The following is a 21,257-nucleotide window of genomic DNA, read 5'->3' on the forward strand; positions in this document are numbered from 1 at the left end:
TCTTGCTATTGCACAAAAGCTATTGCCCATTAGATTGATGGCATGATGCTAAGTGGATCTTGTGAACAGGGAGTATCTGTTACAGAATGATTATATTGGACCCTTTCCATCATGGGTAGGGCAGTAATTTGTCCTCATGGGAAAAGCCACATATTTCAGAAAAGGATTTGCCTTCTCTTCCTGTAGTGTATCTGCCAGCAGCTTTATTTGTCACTGTGGTGTCTTACACAATGAGTGTCTTAGATCAAGACACTCATTTTATTATGAAAAAGGTATAGGAATAAGCTCATACTCATGGAATTCACTCATCTTACAATGTGCAGCACTATCCAGCTAGCTTGATAGTTTTGTGGAATGGCCTGCTGAAGGTTCAGTATGGGTTCCAGCTGAGAAACAACATCTTGTGAGTTTGGGGTGCTTTTCCTACAAGGGACTCTATATTACATGAAACTCCGGCAAAACTTCTATTAAACTGGAAGCTGAGACTACCCACTGCCATTTGGGGCTCATCAGCACTGAGTTAATAGTCAGGAAGGGTCACTGTACTGACCATGTTGTTTGAGCACAAGTATGAAGGAACAATTAGATTGTTATCATACAATAAAGAAAAGATAGACTTCATCTGCAAACCATTCAGTGGCATACTTAATTTTTCTGTGTCCAGTAATAATGTTCATTGGAAAAATGTGGCAAGCCAATGAAAAGAGGGCTTCTATGGTCTTGAATCTTTTGAGAATGAAGATTTTAGTCACTCTACCAGGTAAAAGGGGTTGGCAGACAGTAAGGTAAACAGAATGGGTGGTGAGAGAAGGAGGCTATGGTAAACAAATCAAGGTAGGCTTCAAAACCAGCTACAAAACGAAGAACCATGGCAGCTAAGTTTTATATTGAGTAATTGTTTTTTTTCTCCTCTCTTTTTCCTGATACCTAATATGACACATACTACTGGTATCTAACATTTAAATTTAGTTGGGAGTATCACTAAATTGAAATCTCCCTCTGATGCATAGTGGCTGTAGAACTTTGTGTTCCCTGTGCTTCAGACATGAGTTAGTTTTGTTTTGTTTTGTTTTGTTTTGTTTTCAGAGGAAGAGACAGACAGACAAATGGATGCTTAGATGCAAACTAAGTAGACTCTGTCTCTCCAGATCCATTCTTTCCCATTTCTGCCCTACTCTGTGCCCCTAGAAGTTGATCCTTGGAGGCTGCATCACATGAACTCCCTTGTTCTCTGGCTTCTGGTTGGGTTTGACCAGTTGGAGACACTAGCAGAACATTGAAGGGTGAGAAGAAAGAGGTAGAGGTATTCACTCTCCCTCTCCTTTATGTGCTGAGATTTTGCAGTTACTGCTTTGTCTGCATATATCATTAGCTCCACTCAGATGACCTTTCATCCACAGCCATTGCTTTCCATGACTACTTACAACACTTGCCTTACTTTGTCCTCTCAAGCCTAGGGTTGATAACAGTTCTTCACTATTTTTAGTCTCTGAGTGCTTCAACATCACTTGTTCCCTTAACCTTAACATGATTATAAGTTAGTCCCTTCATTTGATCTTCTTCAAATTACCCCTTTGAGTTTTTTCTTTCCTGTTAGAACCTTGACTGATAATTAAAAAGGGATTTCTAAGAAGCCAAGATTCAAGTTGAAGGCTAGAAAATGAGTTGGAGAGTGGAGACAAATTAGAATGTACAAAGGCTCCATGGTGAAGAGAGCATATCGTGTTAATGGAACTGAAGGTAGATGTGCATGGCTGGACCTCAGAGAGCAAGGTTGTAACACAACAAGCTAGAGAGGAATTACATTTAGTGGCTTGGAAAGACAAGGCTACAAACAAGACAAAGTGTGGCATAGATATAGGAGGAAAGTTGGTAAAGTGTATTATCATAAAAACCCATGGAGGACAGTGTTTTTAAGTAAAGAAATGAGGTCAACAGTGTGGTTGCCATGGAGAAATCATTAAGATGAGGACTTCTGTTGATATAATATGTGATTTTATTTTGCCTCAGAGTATTATAAATGTGATTGTTTATGTGCGTGTATATTATATGTATGTGTTTGTAAATATTTTCCTTTCCCTAAGATATTAAGTAGATAAAAAGAACATTTATAAAATTTATATACCTTATGGAGAAAAACAAAACAATAAGAACCTGTTCTCTTCCTCTTCCCTCCCCTCTAAGTGATTATCACTAGCCTGGATTTGTATTTTTTCATTCCCTTGATTTCCTTGCAGTTTACTGCATGTGTGTATCTCTAAACAATATATTGTTAAATTTGCATGTATTTAAACATTGTGTAAATGGAAAACTAGTATATGTACTCTTTTTCAACCTGTTTAACTTATTCAACATAATTTACTGAGATTTACCCATAAAGATGTGCATAGTTGTATTTCATTCATTTTCCCTGCTTAAGAGTCTTATGCTTCAAAGTCTTCTTTATATGACTACACCACTGTTTACCTGTTTAAATATTGATGTTTGTTTAGGTTGATTCCCATTTGGGGTAAGAAAGAGGTAGAAGTACTTACTTTTCCTCTCCTTGATGTGCTGAGATTTTGCAGTGACTGCATTTTCTACTTATGTTACAGAGCAGCACTTAGATGACCTTTCATCCACAGCCCTTGCTTTCAATGACTTCTTACAAATTTCTCCTACTTTGTCCTCTCAAGCCTAGGGTTGGTAACAGCTTTCCATTATTTTTAGTTTCTGAGTGCTTCAACATCACTTATTCCCTTAACCCTACCCAGCAAACACTGCTGTTTTGAATATTCTTGCACAGGTGTCCTAATACACATGTGTACACATTTCTAGGTGTCTCTTCCTGGGAGCAGAATAGCTGGGTCATAGGGTGTCTGTGTCTTTAACTATACTAGGTTAACCTGAATTTTTTTTACCAGAGTATTTGTGTTAGTTTATACTCCTCTCTGCAGTATATAAATGGTTTGACTGCTTCCCATTATCACCAACACTTTAACTGTGTTTTTAAAAATTTTTGCTGGTCTGATAGAGATGAAATTGTGTATTTCATTTGTGTACCTCATTACAAATGACATTGAGTATGTTTTCCTGTGTTTCTTGGCCATTAGCTTTGAATTTTCAAGTGTTCTAGTGATTCTGTTATTGATTTCTAACTTGATTACGTTTTAGTGAACTGTAATTTCATTTCCTTCAGTGTGAAAGGCAAATACTTACAATGGCCTAGAAGGTTCAATGTAATCTGAAGTCCCTATCTCTGTGATCTCACTTCCTATTACTCTCTCCCTGGCTTGTTCTGTTTCAGCCACACTGGCCTCCTGGCTGTTCCTTAAATACCTTGGGCAAATTTACCTTAAGACTTTTAAAAGCATTGTCTATTAAGGAAAATACCCATCATCCCTTCAATATGAACAATGGGACGTCTTACACAACTTCACACAAAAGGTAGCTAGAGAACCATTAAACAAGGGAGCAAACCAGAACCTCAGTTCCATAGCTTGTGTGGCATTGTTCAGGGAGACATGACTCATGAATCCACGTGTTCTAGATTTGTTTTATGTAAGCAATTTGAAACAAAGCTTATCCTGCTGAATGCATTACGTAGCTAAAGTCTCTCTTTCTAGAAAATATCATTAATCTGTTTGCCAGAAAGTCTAGTTATTAGCATATTCACAAGCAAGTTAACCCAGGCTACCTGCCATCTTTATTTCCTGGGAATGTGCCATTGGTGATGGGAGAAGAGTGAGTCCCAGGTCAGCTGCTTCATTTCCTTCCTCCTCATCACCCTTCTAGACTTGGGGGTTATCTCTCAAGCCAAGCGACTCTTCTCCATGACCTGGACAGAAAAAAAAGTGAGTCCTCATTTTTTTTCTCTTTCGGCTTCCCTGCTGGGAAATATTTTGTTTTCTTATGAAAAAGAGGACTCACAGTGGAGGGCTCTCCTTTTTTCTATGACTTGCACTTGTCCTTGACTCCTACTCTTTCAGTTCATGCGTTCTGATGGTGGTTCCCAGAACATCCTCCAGTTGCTTTCTTCAGCACTGCTCTACACTTTGGGAGGAATAGGAGTGGGTGACTTACATTCTTTTGGTTTATTTCTATTGCTGGCATTTGGCTGTTTCTAAAAGCTATTTATTAAAGGCTGCAGTATGAGCTTGGGATTATTCTCTAGTTTCAGTCTATAAAAAAATAATTGTTTCCCTCTTTACGACTTCTCTATCTTCTCCCACATTTTTCCTCCTGTTGTGGTCATTATGGAGAGAGGGCTAATATCTAGGAGGGTGGAGAGACTAGTAACTCTGTATTTATGCTGCTTTCTTTCCCAGAAATCTCCATCAGTTTTAAATATCTTTGAATGATGGTTTTAATTTAGTAGTACTTCAGAAACACCTTAAGCATCTGGAAGTAAGTTGCCATGTAGATATAAATTCATGAGGACAGTTGTCTCCTCCAGGTGCCATTTTGAGTCATTTATTTTCTGTTTCCCATAATGTGTAAATATTATTGTCAGTGGCTCTAACACATACCTTTATGTGTGTGTGCATTTATAGAATATATAATGAATCCATTTGTATTTATCTTTATCGTGTAAAATAATTAGTTGCTTTAAAAAACCTTGTGAATCATAAGATTTTTTTCATTTCAAGAAATTATTGAAGAAAACTATCTATACAGTAATATAATAAATCACCAATATTTAACACTTTTGCATCATTTAAGCCTAGAACTATTGATTATACAGACAAATATCAAAGCACATTTGCCTCAAAAATGGTGAGTTCTGTATCTTGAGAGAAGATGTGGTAATTTGTAGACTAGGTTACCTTAATTATGCATATTATGTTTATTTTTATAGAGTCATTGGAAGAATGTGAAGTACAAACTAATCTGAGAATTTGGACAGCACCACTTATGATTGAATTTAAAGAAGATAGTCTATCCTACATGGAAAAATTATGGCTTAAAAAACACAGAAGGTATTTTCTGATTTTTTGCATTATTAATAAGAAATGTAAAAGCTATTTACGATCCGTGTGTGACATGCTTTTTTGTAGCAATGTTATTTATGCACTTCACATTTGCATAAATAATTTTAAAGCAATATTAAATCCCTGTGAAGCTTCTACCGTTCTGATAAGAATTTTAATTCTATTTATGTATGTAATGTGTGATTGATTTAGGGTTTGCCTTGAGAAGTGGAAATGTGTATGTGGGAAACAAGGCACAAATATGGTATAGAGTTTAAAAATAATAGCAAAAATAATGTGATAAATGAAAGCTTAGTTTGAAGAGGTAATTTTTGAGCTGTACTCTTCAGAAACTTTTAAGTTACTTTTAAAGTTACTTTTAAGTTAAGCAGACCTTTGATTTTATAGTTTTATTAATAGTATTCAAATATATTTTATTCAAAGGCTATATCATTAGATGTAGCATTTCATAAGTGGTTTAAAAGTTAAATATCAAACCAAATTGATGACTGAGTACATGTTGGAGTCATGCATAATTTTACCATGATATAAGAACCACATTGGGAGGTACCTTCAAAGGCCATGGTCTCAGTTTCCCCTATAGCAGTGCTACTCACACTTCATTGTGCCTATGAATCAGCTAGAGACTATGGCAAAATACAGATTCTTCTTCAGTAGGTATGGGTGGAACCTGAGATTTTGCATTTCTGAATTTCTGATAGCTCCCATGTGATACTGCCGTGGGTAATGCTAGTCTCTGAACCACATTTTGAGGAGCAGGGTGTTAGAAAACCTGTCTAGAATGTACCTGAGGAGTGGTTTTCGAGCCCTTGCTTCATTCACTTCCAGTCATACAAAACCATCTCCCGAGATGACCCACTCCATCCTTGGAACATTCTGTCTCCTATGATATCTCCTAGTGAGCTGCAATTTTTTCTGACTAGTTGCTAACTTGGTCCTAATTCTACCAATTAAACCAATACTGAGCCAATTGAATCTCTCCTCTTCATGGTATCCCTTCATATTTTTAAAAATCAGCCCTCATGACTTCCTTGAAGCTTCTGTTTGACAGGTTACCATCTGCCCCCACACCCCTTCAGCTGTTTTCATGGGCAGATTTCTTTTCTTTTAATTTTTTTTTAAATTTTGAAATAAGACATGCAATCAAGAGTTGCAAAACAACAAGAAGAATTTCCACTTGCCATTCATTCAGGTTTTCTAATGGTAACATCTTATATAATCATAGTGCATGTATCAACACCAAGAAATTAACATTAGTACAATATAAATCACTAAACTACACACTTTATTTGGATTTCACCAGTTTTTGTCACTAACGTCCTTATTCTGTTTCAGGATTCAATTCAGGATCTCACATTGCAGTTTTGTCCTATCTCCTTATCCATTGCAATTCCTCAGTCTTCCCTTGTCTTCATGACCTGGACATGAGTACTTGCTGGGTATTTCATAGAATATACTCAGTGTGGGTCTATCCGGTGTTTTTTTCGTAATTAGATTGAGGTTGTGCATTTTGAGGAAGAATGCCACAGAGAGGGTGCACCCTTCTCAGTGCATGATATCACCCGATCATACTATCAGTATATCTCATCACCTGGATGTTAACCTTGAACACGTGGTTAATGTGGTACTCACCAAGGTTCCCTGCTGCAAAACTACTCTTTTCCTTTCATAATTAACATTGTGGTCTGTTCAAGCTGTCAGAATACCATAGACTGGGTGGCTTATAAACAACACACATTTATTTTTCACAGTTCTTAAGGGTGGGAAGTTAAGATCAAGGTGCCAGCAGACTTGGTGACTGGAGAGACCCAGCTTCCTGGTTCATAGAGGGCTGTCTTCTCACTGTGTCCTCACAGGGCAGAAGGGGTGAGAGGTCTCTCTTGGGGAGAGACTAATCCCATTCATGGGGGTGCTACCCTCTTGACCTAATCACCTCCCAAAGGCTCACCACCTAATACCATCATCTTGGAGGTTAGAATTTCAACATATGAATTTTGTGGGGACACAAACATTCAGAAGAGAGCTTTCTGCTCCTTGCCCTCCACCAGTTTATGTCCTGCTCGCATGCAAAATATGTTCATTCTATCCCAATAGCTCCAAAAGTCTTAACTCCTTCCATCATCAACTCAAAATTCTGAAGTCTTAATTCTAAAGTCTTATCTAAGTATCATCTAAATCAGATATGGGTGAGATTCAATGTCTGATTCATTCTGAGACAAATTGCTCTCTAACTGTGAACGTATGAAATCAAACACGTTCTGTGCTTCCAAAATACAAAAGTGGGACAGGCATAGGATAGATATTCCCATTCTAAAAGGGAAAAATTGGAAATAAAAAAGAAGTAACAGGTCCTGAGCAAGTCTGAAACCTAACGGGGCAAATGCTATTAGACCTTAAATCTTGAGAGTATCCTCTGCTGTCCAGGCCCACTGGGATAGAAGCCCCACTTCTGGACACACTGAGGCAGCAGTTCTGCCCCGAGCTTTGCCTGGCAGGGGCTGGGCCCCTAAGGCTCTGGTTGGCTCTGCCCTGTGGCTTTGAGTGGCCCCATTCCTAAGATGGCTCTGAGCTCTGTGACTCCCTGGGCTTGAATTGTGTGGCTGGTCTAGTCTGGGGTCACAAGGGCAGCCTTGCCCCCAGGGATTTACTGGGCTGTTGCTCTAACGGGGCTCTCTGTGATGGGAGAGATATTAGCCCTGATGACTTCTGAATTGCCTTTGGGATCATTCTTCCATTGTCTTGGATAATAGGTCATATCTTCTGTTTAGATGGCTAACTGATCTCCCTGTGAGATGATCCTTTGGCCATATACTTCCTATTCTCTCCTGTATAGGTTGTGTCATACTTTTCAATATAAATATAAATAGGCTGAGAATGTTCCAAATCTTTAAGTTTTGCTTCTCTTTTGATTAATTCTGTCTTTAATTCATTCCTCTCTTCCTTGCATTTTGTTATGAGCAGTCATGAGAAACCAGGCCTCTCCTTCAACACTTTGCTTAGAAATTAATTGCCTTGGCCATATGTCTAATTTCATTACTCACAAGTTCTACCTTCCATAAAACACTAGGACATGAATGCAATTCAGCTAAGCTCTTTGCCACTTTATTAGCAAGGATTGCCTTTCCTCCATTGTATGATAAATTGTTCCTTACTTCCATCTGATACCTCATCAAAATGGCATTTACCATCCATATTACTACTGACATTCTATTCAGGATTACTTCGGTATTCTTTAAGACTATTGAAGCTTTTTCTACAGCTCTCTCTTTTTTTTTGAGCCCTTACCAGAATTGTCTTTAAAGGTCTATTAATAGCAATGTAGCCTTTTCCTAGCGTGAACTTCAGACCTCTTCCAGCCTTTACTAATTAGCCAGCTCCAAAGCTGCTTTCACATTTTAAGGAATTTTATAGCAGCACCCCACTTCTGGTACCCATTTCTGTCTTTGTCCATTTGGGATGTTATAACAGAATACCATAGACTGGGTGGCTTATAAAAAGCAAACATTTATTTCTCAGTGTTCCTGCGGTTAGGAAGTCCCAGATCAAGATACCAGCAGATTCAGAGTCTGGTGATGGCCTGCTTCCTGGTTCATAGGAGAAATCTTTTCATGGTGTCTTCGCAGGGCTCTCATGAGCCTCTTCTATAAAGGTGCTCATCCCATGTGGGGACTCTGCCTTCACGACTTAATCACCTCCCAAAGGCCTCATCTCTTAATGCCATCACACTGAGTGTTAGAATTTCAACATATGAATGTGGTGGGGGGGGGGACTTAATCACATCACAGTAATAAATATTTTAGGGGAGATACTTTGAGTTGATGCAAAATTCTGTTTTTCTTTAAACTTTCATCTACTAATTTTAGCATTTGTCAGTGGATTTTGCCTGTAGCAGTTATTACTCTGCTGCTCTAGTGGGGATTTTCTATTTCCTCTATTCCTTCTACATTTATTAATTGGAATTCTTCAAGGAAGAATATCTCTTTTCCCACTTTGGTTTATTTATTCAATTGTTTATTTATGTGGACTCATGGATATTTATTTTATTTTGGATTAATAGCCAATACGATTGTCATTTATTTTTTGACTCAAGTTCCTGCTTTGATCATTGAGAACTCCTTCAGGTTGACTTCTCGCTCCTTTCAATACGTTCTTGCCATTTTTTGTTTGTTGATTGGTTTGAGTTGAACATCTCTTTATTTTTCTAGCGCCCGAGATGAATTTTCCTGTCCTAACCCGGGAATCATTTTTCCAAGGAAACCTGATTCCTTTTACTGGAGACTGTTATTCAGAAACCAAGATCTCAACTTAGGTGTGCACCTTGCTACTCAGGAGTCACAGATCCTAGGTTTTCTCAGAGAACATCTAGGAGATACATGTATATATACTAACCCAGGCTACACACACAACTAAATTTACTTCTGTACCTATCTACCTGGATATCTATTAAAGTAAACATGAGTTCATATTCATACATCCAAGCCAACATCAACTGGTTCATTTACATTCTCCCTTTGCTTATTTGTGGTTTCTTTCACCTGCAGTGAGAATCGTGGCTCTCAGTATCTATAATATATTTATTAATTTATCACCCTTAATATATGTGTAAAGTAGTTTCAGAATCTCTAACTAATTTCACTGTGAGAGACAAATTTACCAATTAGAGTACACTGTGTATAGTGCTTTCTACAGTATCCAGTCAAAATCTTGTTTTCCAAAGTTGCTTAGGCCATGGCACTCATTACTTTCCCATCTCCTTTAGAGTGGTTCTACCATTCTTTGGGGTATGCCCATATCCTGAGTACTTTTTAAAATTTGAATAAACTTGTGTACAGTTCTGTGGGCTTTTGCCAATGCCTAGAGCCATGTGTTCACCACAGTACTGAAGAATACAGTTCCATCACCCCATAATCCCTCATGCTTCCTCTTTCTTTAGTCAACCCTTCTTCCTCAACCCATGACAACTGTTGGTCTGTTACCATCCTTATACATTTGCCTTTTTCTGAATGTCATGTAAATTAAATCATAAAATATGTAGCTTTTTGCATCCTTCATTTAGCAAAATGCATTTAAGATTCAACCATGTTCTTAAGTGAATCAAAGTCTGTTCCTTTTTATGGTAGAGTAGTATTTCATAATCATGGTATATATTTTATCCATTCATCTGTTAAACAACATCCTGCTGGTTTCTACTTTGGGGCAATTATGACTAAATCTATTATAAACATTTGCATATAGGTTTTTCTTTGAATATAAGTTTTTATTTCCCTGGGTAAATACCTGGACCAGGATGGCTGAGTTATATGGTAAATATATGTTTATCTTGATGAGAAACTGCCGAACTGTTTCCAAAGTGACTGAATAGTTTTGCCTTTTTTTCTGTAATGTGTGAGAGAGTTCCAGTTGCTCCACATCCTTGCCAGTGCCTGGTATTCTCAGGTTATTTTTTCTTTTGATGGTTGTTTTAACATGTGTGTAGTTATATCCCATTGTGGTTTACGTGGCAGGGTTTTAAGTTCATACATAGACTATTCTGGTTATTCCTATGTAACTATTGTCCAAGTGGTCTGTATCTCTTTTAAAGTATTATGTCCATAACAGTCTTTCAGGTGTGAAACTTAGTAGTGTATATCTGTCAATTGCCTCTTTCTAGTTCAGGAATTAGTACATAAAAGTAATCTCAAGGTTGCTTATCTTTTTTAGTGGCTGCCTTTCAAGGCCCTTCACACTGAGTTTCCTATACAGTAAAAGAAGAACACTTTTGTTAAATGACTGACTTCATTTCTGCCTATAATTTTCATATTTTATAAAAGGCTTAACAGGCTTATAAATATATGTTCTATTGCATTTTGTTTTTATATCACTTTTCTGATTTGGATAGTAATGATTTTTGTATATTACCTGCCAATATGTAAGTGTTGATACACCTTAATAGCAATCTTAATATCTCCAGTGGTTCTTTTTGTTGTAGTTGAGATAACATTGGTTTATAACATTATATATATGTTTCATGTGTGCAGATTATATTTCACACTGCAACCTGCTCACGACCAAAAGTTTAGTTTCCATTCGTTACTGTGCAGTTGACCACCTTTACTCATTTTGCCCTCTTCTGCTCCCCTTCCCCTCTGGTAACCACTAATCTGTTCTCTGTATTAATGTGTTTGTTTTTGTTTTGTTTTGTTTGTTTATTTTTGATTTTTTTATATTTCACTTATGAGTGAAATCATTTGTCTTTCTCTGACATTTTTCACTTATACTATCAAGGTCTATCTATGTTGTCACAAATGTCAAGATTTTATGTTTGCTTATAGCTAAGTAATATTCCATAGTGTGTGTGTGTGTGTGTGTGTGTGTGTGTGTGTGTGTGTGTGTGTGTGTATATATAACCACATTTTTATCCATTCATCTGTTGCTGGGCACTTAGGTTGTTTCCATATCCTGGCTACAAAGGGATACATATATCTTTTCAAATTATTATTTTCATTTTCTTCAGATAAATACCCAGAAATGGAATAGCTAGATCATATGGTAGTTCTATTCTTAATTTTTTGAGGAATCTCCATACTGTTTTCCATAGTGGCTACACCAAATTACATTTCCACTAACAGTGTATAAAGTTCCCTTTTCTCCATATCTTCTCCAACATTTGCTATTCCTTTGTGACGATGGCCATTCTAGCAGGTGTGAGGTGATATCTCATTGTGGTTTTCATTTGCATTTCCCTAATAATTAGTGATGTTGAACACCTTTTCATGTGCCTGTTGGCCATCGGTATGTCTTCTTTGGAAAAATGTCTATTCAGATCCTCTGCCGATTTTTAATTGGGTTCTTTGGGATTTTTGTTGTTGATTTATATATCTTAGATATTACTTAGATTTTAGTTCCTTATTAAATATATGATTTGCAAATATCTTCTCATTTGGTAGGCTGTCTTTTCATCTTGTTGATGGTCTCCTTTGCTGTGCAGACGCTTTTTAGTTTGATGTAGTCCCACTGGTTTATTTTCTCTTCTGTTTTTAGTGGATCTTCTAAATGCTAGGAAAGTTTCATGAAAGAGATCATACAATTTGGATTTAGAGTATTTTAAGGGTGGATATTTAAAAATTAGCTGGTATTTCTACTCCAGTTCCCCTACTCTTTTTATTATATGTACTTCTCAGTTCTAGCTGATCATCAGAAGCATAGGGGGAGGTTTTTAGAATGCTGATTTCTCCTCCTGGCCCCAGACAGACCTAAAAATCAGTGTTTTTAAGGATGGGTATGAGACTCTGCATTCAAAAAGATCTTCTCTGGTGATTCTGATGCAAACAGCCTAACACTGATTCACAGTGTTAGAACCATTCATCACAAGAATGATTTGGTCAATTTGGTTTCCCCAAATGAATTGGTCAATGCTTAATACATATTTGTTTAAATTTTAAAAGAGGAAAATCTGGTGAGGTAATCCTATTCTAAAGCATATGTCATCTTTTATTTATGTGGCATGATCTTTTGACAAAGCAGTTGTGTTAGGGTCCCAATCCAGAATGTAGAGTTAGTTTATTGACTAACTAGTTGTTTGTTCATGGGCAAATCACTTTAATTCTCTTGGTCCAAATTTTATCACCTGAAAAACATTGAGTTTGGAATAAATAATCTAAGGGACCCCTTCAGCTCCAGTGCTCTATTAACTAGACTCTCTAAGTCTTTGGTTCAGGGCTTTCCTCCTAAAAGTAGGTAAGTTTTCACTTCATGAAGGAGTATCTGGATATTAGTACATTTATGTGTATCAGTGATTGAATTTTTAGTACAGTATATCTATGTCAAACTGGAAAGAGGCTGGTGACCAGATGCCAGTTTGTCTTTGAACTTTACTCTTTAATATTTTCCATCATTTAATTAAATTTTGGATGTAAGATGACATGCTCTTCAAAGCTGGATAATATATAAATATTTTGGAGTGTTCTGATATATACATTACATATACTGGGGAAATGCACATAGTCACAGTTTGCCAGGAGATCATTAAATTTTTAGTACCTTTGCAAATTGTGAGAGAGGCAATATAGAGTAATGATTAAGAACATGGGCTTAGGGAGGCAGACTGCTTGAGTTCAAATTGTCTTTGCTGCATTTACTACCTGAATGACAGAACAAGTTGGTTTACTTCTTTGTGCTTTAATTTTCTCATCACACTTAGATAACATTAGCACCTATTTAATATTCCTGTTAAGATTCAGTACCCCAAATTGTTTAGAACATAGCCTGGTACATTTTTTGTATTATTGTCACCAGCTAATATTATTAAGAAGGCCCTGACTTTTATATGGGGACTCAATGAGCATGCATAATCTAGAAGAGCTGTGCGGTTTAAGGGCAGTTAAAAAGTGACTCCCTTCCCCATTGTTTGGGACTATCCTTTGGAACCAAATGCACAAGGCCTCTAAGAATTCCTGTGCTTCATTGCCTTATATGTGAGACAGGCTACATCAGACCTCATTGTTAATTAGATAATAGATGCTACAGCCGGAACACCTCACATTCTTATTGTGGAAGCCTATTTTATTACGTGACTGGCTTGGTGGAAGTTCAGAAAAATGTCTTCAGTTCTCTTAGAACTTATCAACATAATGCCAAGTCTGTGAGATACACCACACATTTGTAAATTAGCTTTTTAAACAGTGTGATATGTTTCATGGATTCCATGTGTTTTTTTGCAAAAATACCGAATTCTATCATAACTTTGATTTTCATCCTAAAGGAAAAACAATAAGATATGAAATTAAAAACGTTGTGTGATGTTAATTTGATTTACAAAATTATTTTAGTAGATTAAGATTATGTTATACAGTTGTACTTTTCTTCTGTGAATTAGAGGTATGGCTATGGTTTTCATTATTAATTTTGTAGACTCACTTGTTTGTGAAATAAATCAAGATCTTGTCTGGAGAAATTTCAGATAATGTACTTTAGGCTTTTAATTGCTTCTTTCTTGTTTTGTAGAACTCCACAGGAGCAACTTCAAAACATGCTAGTGGACACCTTTATACCTCAGTGTAAAACCGGTAGTGAGGCACAGTGTTCTCAGAATGAAAATGATGAAGATAGTGATGGTTAGTTCAGCCTTAATTAGATATTTTCAAATTTACTATTTCAAATTATATACACTGAGCATTAATCAGCATCTGCTTTTCATTTTCTTTACTGTATCATTCTCAACTGCACTGTGTACACTTTATCTCCAGATCAAAATCATGCACACTCTCCTTGCCATTCTCTAGATTTACTTTGCCTTAGTTTAACTAGTTTCTTTTAAAAATCGAATGTTAAGTAAATGTGTATTTTACTTGAACTGGGAAAATTGACAGTATTTATTCCTTTGTGTGGATGCACAGGAGAACATTCTTCTTCTATTGTTGCCTATGTTATTTGAAGATGAATTATCAGGTAAGGTATATGCTTTGATGATATTATTTTTAATCTTATTTTCTAGTTGAAGATATCAAAATACAACCCCCAGCTCTTTTTCTGCCAGTAGAAGAATTAAACATAGAGAGACCTGAACCATCTCTAAAAATAGTCGAACTGGATGATGTAAGTTCATAATGACCACTCATATTACTTAACAAACAGGAAATTCATAACATACAGTTACAACTACATGTTATTTTCAACAAGATTTCTTGTTGAAATAAATTTACAAGTATATAACAAGTATTATAAATTTACAAGTATTTGAATTTAAATATGCTGACAGGAATACAACAGACTATTATTTTAATGTAGACAGTAAATTTGTGACCTAAATTGGTATTGTGTCATAGTATGGGAGATGAGAAGACGTTTCACTCTTTTAACTTGTAGAAATGTAGTTTAGTGTTTGTTTTATTTAGTTCTCTGTGTTATCAGGCTTTTTAACAAAGACTATTCTCATTATATGATATTTATTTAATAAAATTTGTATAAATTTAGTTTGTTGAATGTCATTTAATATTTTCTATTTAAAGGAAAAATAGTATTAAGATTTAAGGGATTTAGTATAATAATAAATTGAATACAAACCTCTAGAAGACACCAGGTAGAATAAGCTGCAGCTAGGGCCAGTCAGAGCTAGAGCTCCAGGCTGAAGGGTTAAGTTGTGATAAACTCAGTGCATTTCTGACTTTCTAGTCCTCTAGTAGCTGAGTATACCCCCTGTCCTCAATGTTGCTCTTACTATGGTTGTCACAGAGAAGGACTACAATGAGGAAGTACCTTTCTAAGTACTACTTTCTTCTTGAGGTTAATAGCTTCTGCTGTGTGTGTGTGTGTGTGTGTGTGTGTGTGTGTGTGTGTGTGTGTATGTATGCCTGGCAACATTTTTATTTCTGCTCTGGATAAATTGAAGATTCTGAACAAATAAATACATACAGGCATGTGTATTTGTGTGTGCTCTTCATTAAATTGTTGATGCATATGATATGACATGCTGGCCAGAGAATGAAAAACATCTTAATCACTGATCTACTTGGCACTTAGTAGTTACAAAATAAAACCTAAGTTGTTATATTTGGTTCTGGGTGTGATAGTAGTGATAAATGTACTGACACAGCAAAAGCCCTCAGCAAATATCTGTTGAATTTGTTTAGTTCTCCTAGAACTAATGCTCTATGGCATATAGTCAGAGAGCTCATGACATTTCTTTGTGAGAAAAAAAATTCTCTAAATATTATGCACAAATTAGCTGGTTAATGTATTATGAATTTGTTGAACATACTAATATTATACAACATGCGTTTAATAAGACTGATGAAGCAGAATCTGAAGAACCGGGAAATGTTGTGCCTTATAAAGTTGAGTTAGCAGATGCAGACAGTCAACAAAGGTAAGATCTTTCTAATTCACTTTTGATACTTATTAAAAACTCACCAAAAATTAACTATCTCTTGAGAAATTCACAACATAAAAAAAATGTGACTTTAATGTTAGAATATATTTTATTTAAGCCATGTTTAAATTTAGGTACAATATTGCTAATATTTATCAGCATTCAGTAATTAGAAAATTATCTATAATGATATGTTTATACTCTTACCTAATATCTGGATTATTTAATAGATGCTTCTGTATTTAGGAATTGTTATTATTTGAAATGGCCTCCCAAGTCATATATTTCATATGAACTTCCTTACTTTCTCCAAAGATACTCTTTGGATTTTTCTTCAGTTTCTTATGAACCCTAAATAAAAACAGGTACGTTAATAAGTTGAGAGACAAGAAAATCCCCCAAACTATAGATTACTTCCTAGGTAGATTTTACTGTGTGATAAATTAAATAATGAATTATAATGATTCAGCTTGTAAATTTTTTTTAGAATTTTGTCATTTCCAAATGAAAAATAATATCTAGCTGTATCTGTTAGTAATGCTAAAAATTATTCTAAGTCCTCTTTGCTGTTGAAACTTTAGCTAGGATTTCACATGTTTTGACTACAAAGCATTAAGTTGGGTAAACAGCAGAACGAAGTTCCTATTAAGTAGCCCCTACACCGATTCTTTGTTTATATGTTCAGATCACCTTAGGCCCCTGTCAGCACTTTGGAGCAACAGTGGGCCTAAGTGATGCCCTCAGACCCGAAAAGCCCCACGTTTGGACACATAGACCCAGATATTTAGCAGCAAATGTGCTTTTGGCAGGAGACAACCTTATGGTCAGTATACAAGAGGTTTATATGCACTACTGTATCCCTAAGGAAATGGATTTCTACTCTCAAACTTGATTCTTTTATATATCTTATCACAAGTCTTTGCTTTGACCTCCATGTTAGACAAGGCAGAGAAAGTTACTGATTACAGTTTGGCAATAGTTTTGCATCTTGGGTTTGGAGGTGCCCACAGAGCGTCTTTTCTAAGAGTCATAAAGCATCATAAGTGACACAAGAGGTTAAGCATAATCCATGAGTTTTTATGATGGTACTATGTAGAGCTTACATAAGGCTATGTAAGGCTTTTGAACCTACACCACATAAGGCTTTTGAACTCGTATAATTCATGATGAACAAATAAAAAGTTTATTTAAGCAATAAAACCTTGATTTCATGAGCTTGATGAGATTGAAAGATAACTCTCCATTTTTAGAAGAAAGACCATGAGAAACCAAACTTATTTCAGAATATTTTTTTTTTTTTTTTGTGGTACGCGGGCCTCTCACAGTTGTGGCCTCTCCCGTTGCGGAGCACAGGCTCCGGACGTGCAGGCTCAGCGGCCATGGCTCACGGACCCAGCCACTCCGCGGCATGTGGGATCCTCCCGGACTGGGGCACGAACCCGTGTCCCCTGCATCGGCAGGCAGACTCTCAACCACTGCACCACCAGGGAAGCCCCTATTTCAGAATATTTTTAACAAGAAACTGTCAATTAAAAATTTGTAGTTAAATCAGGTTTGTCCCAGTTGCCTATTTCCTTTAAATTCATAATACTGTTTAGTTACTTGTAGTTCAGAATTGTCCACAGTACGTTGAAGCAAATATTAAATTAATGTGAATAACCCTATACCCTTAAGGTTTTACTGTATTTATTTTAATAAGCTGGGTCTTTTAACTTTTTTATATATAATTTCTTTCAACTCTATTCTTTTGCTTGTCCCTAAACATGAAAGTTGCACATTTCATGATTATCAGAATACTTTTCTATATGAAAATGACATCCATCAACATCATATTTTCACCAAGGGAGAAACACACCTCTTACATCTTCATCTGAGCAACAACACTTCTTATGGTAAAGATAACTCAAAAGGTAACTTTTTTTGTTGTTGCTTAATATTATTAATGGTGAATGTTAGTAACTTAATAAAACCAATAGGTATTGCAGTATGTAAAAGCTTTGCCTATTTTGCTGTTCATTTTAAACCCAGAAGATTTAGTCCTCAGGAGAAAATTGGTTGAAAATACATAATTTTCTATCAAATACTCTTTTTGGTCAATGGACAATGGTATTTGTATTCAGAGGAAAAAGCAGCCGGTATAGGACTACTCTAAAAGTTATTATGGACTGAGCTAGCATTTAAAGGATTACATAGATGGGCTTTTAGTGACAAAAGTCTGATTGACACTCTTTTGTCCTCCCTCCCTTGCACTAAATCTTTTCCTAAAATATTTAAGTTTGTGTAAAGTTTCACATTAGTGATAAAACCAAAACAAATCATCTGTTTATATATCTACATTGTTATTACTAGTAGTACCCTTGGGATCTATAGATTAGAATACTGTGTGCTAATGTCTGGTTTTAATTTCTAGATGCTGAGATCATCATTTAAAGCCAGTCATAGCAAAGTATCCTGGCCTGCGAGTCAGGTTTTGTTTTCATTTCTGCCTTAAATTGCTGTGTGACCTTGAACATGTCACTTCCTTTCTTAGATCTCACTTTCCGAAACTAAAATATGGGAACTAGATTATTTCTAATCTGCTTTTATCTACTTAGGATTTTATATTATCTACTTAGGATTTTCAGAAAAACCAATAAATATATCTTATGTGAAGAATTTTAGAGATGCCAGAGATCATTATTTAAAGTGACTAGTTGTAAAACTGATGATTACCTTTTCATTGGGAAACAGATGGTAGAGAGCAGTGATTTGTAGTCATCATGCTGGTTTTAACGTTTTCAGCTACGAAGCCTCTAAATCATATGACAATGAACGATACCCACATGGGAATTTAGGACTTTACAGGGCTCCAGGTCTAAGCCAGAAGGTATTTTTAACCTACCTGGAGCATGGAGTTCCAACTGCCTTTGGGAAAATGCTGAATACAAATGCCCATTAAGTGTTACTTTAAAGATACTTAATTTATTTGAATAGACTTTATTTTTTAGAGCAGTTTTAGGTTCATAGGAAAATTGAGCATAAAGTACAGAGTTCCCATATACCCTCAGACTCCACAAACTCATATCTTCTTCCACTATCAGCATCCCAAACCAGAGTAGTACAAATTACTTAACAATACTTTGTTAAAATCAATGAACATAGACACATCATTTTTACCCAGAATCCACAGTTTACATTAGGGTACACTCTTGGTGTTGTACGTTCTCTGGGTTTGGACAAATGTATAATGACTTGTATCCAACATTATAGAATAATACAAAGTAGGTTCAGTGCCCGAAAAATCCTCTGTGCTCTGCCTTTTCACACAAACTTCCCTGCTAACCCTTGGCAATCACCGATCTTTTTACTGTCTCCACTTTTGCCTTTTCCAGAATGTCATATAGCTGAAATCATACAATAGTCTTTTCAGATTGGCTTCTTTTACTTAATAATATGTATTTAAAGGTGCCCCTATGTGTTTTCATGGCTTGGATAGCTCACTTCTTTTTAGTGCTGAATAATATTCCATTGTCTGAATGTACCACAATTTATTTATACATTCACTTATTAAAGAACATCGTGGTTGCTTTCAAGTTTTGGCAATTATGAATAAAGCTGTTATAAAAATCCATGTTTGAGTTTTTGTTTGGACATAAGTTTTTAACTCATTTCGGTAAATACCAAGGAGCACAATTGTTGGTAAGAGTATGTTTAATTTTGCAAGAAACCACCAAACTGTCTTTCAAATTGACTTTACCACTTTTCATTCCCACCAACAGCAAATGAGTCTTCCTGTTTTTCAAACCCTTGCCAATATTTGGCATTGTCGGTGTTTTGGATTTTTGCCATCCTAATAATTGTATAGTGGTATCTCGTTTTAATTTGAAATTCTCTAATGACGTATAATGTTGAGCATCTTTTCATATGCTTATTTGCCATATATATCTTCTTTGATGAGGTGTCTGTTAAGGCCTTTTGCCCATTTTTTAATTGGGTTGTCTGTTTTCTTACTGTTGAAAATTTTAGAGTTCTTTTGTATATTTTGGATAATAGTATTTTTATGTATGTGTTTTGCAAATATTTTCTCCAAATATTTGGCTTGTCTTCTCATTCTCTTAGCAGTGTCTTTCACAGAACAGAGGTCTTTAATTTTAATGAAGTCCAGCTTATCAATTATTTCTTCCATGGATCCTGCCTTTTGTGTTGTATTTTAAAATGTCATTACCATAACCAAGATTGTCTGGATTTTCTCCTATCTTCTAGGCGTTTTATAGTTTTGCATTTTACATTTAGGTTTATCATTCATTTTGAGTTAATTTTTGTGAAGAGTGTAAGGTCTGTGTCCAGATTTATTTGGGGACGTGTGGATGTCCACTTGTTCCAACACCATTTGTTGAAAAGACTATCTTTTCTCCACTGTATTGCTTTTACTCTTTTGTCAAGGATCAGTTGCCTATATTTAAGTGAATCTGTTTATGGATTCTCCATTCTGTTCCATTGATCTATTTTTATATTTTTGCTAATACCACTTTGTCTGGATTACTATAGCTGTGTGATAATTTTCAAAGTTGGATAGTGTCAATCATTCAGTATTGTGTTGCCTTTTCTGGGTCTTTGCCTCTCCATATAAATTTTAAAATCACTTTGTCAATATATACAAAATAACTTGCTGGGATTTTGATAGGGATTGCATTGAATCTTTAGATGAAATTGGGAAGAACTGACATCTTGACAAATTGAGTCTTCTTATCCATGAATATGAACTAGCCCTTCACTTATTTAGTTTTTTGATTTCTTTCATCAGAGGTTTCTAGTTTTCCTCATGTAGATCTTACATTTTTTTAAGATTTATACCTAAGTATTTCAATTTTTTGTGTGCTAATGTAAATGGTATTGTGTTATTAATTTTAAATTCTACTTGTTCATGTTGGTGTGTAGGAAAGCAATTGACTTTTGTATGTTGACCTTATATCCTGCAACCATTCAATAATCACTTAATAATTCCAGAAGTTTTTGGTCAACTCTTTTGGATCTATACATAGACAGTCATCTAATCTGTGAACAAAATCAGATTTATTTCTTCCTTCCCAATCTGTACACCTTTTACTTCCTTTTCTTGTCTTACTGAATTAGCTAGGGCTTCCAGTACAATGTTGAAAAGAAGTGGTAAGAGTGGACATCTTTACTCGTTCCTGATATTAGAGATAAAGCTTTTAGTTTCTTATCATTAATTATGATATTAACTGTAGTTTTTTTTTTAGGTAGTCTTTATTAAGTTGAGGAAATTCCCCTTTATTTATAGTATGCTGAGAGTTTTTATCATGAATGAGTGTTGGATTTTGTTGAATGCTTTTTCTGCATCTATTGATATGATCCTGTGATTTTTCTTCTTTATCCTGTTGATGTGACAGGTTAGAATAATTGATTTTTGAACGTTGAACCAAGACATCTATTTTTTATGA

The 21,257-nt window shown here is 35.6% G+C and overlaps 1 protein-coding gene across 2 annotated transcripts in view; it reads left to right on the forward strand.

Moving 5' to 3' along the window:
* The window catches only part of ZBBX (zinc finger B-box domain containing), a gene marked incomplete at its 5' end in the record, with an annotated part of 104,874 nt that overhangs the window by 59,457 nt on the left and 24,160 nt on the right, over nt 1-21,257 (forward strand). For both annotated transcript variants that reach the window (XM_082839129.1, XM_082839130.1), the window contains 5 exons: nt 4,838-4,958; nt 13,953-14,062; nt 14,443-14,543; nt 15,734-15,813; nt 17,587-17,726. In XM_082839129.1, coding sequence (XP_082695255.1) covers nt 4,838-4,958; nt 13,953-14,062; nt 14,443-14,543; nt 15,734-15,813; nt 17,587-17,726 — 552 coding nt within the window. The remainder of the gene's footprint in view (nt 1-4,837; nt 4,959-13,952; nt 14,063-14,442; nt 14,544-15,733; nt 15,814-17,586; nt 17,727-21,257) is intronic.

Source organism: Leucopleurus acutus (assembly GCF_964270905.1).
Source record: "Leucopleurus acutus genome assembly, chromosome: 5".
In the NCBI taxonomy this organism is placed as follows: Eukaryota; Metazoa; Chordata; class Mammalia; order Artiodactyla; family Delphinidae; genus Leucopleurus; species Leucopleurus acutus.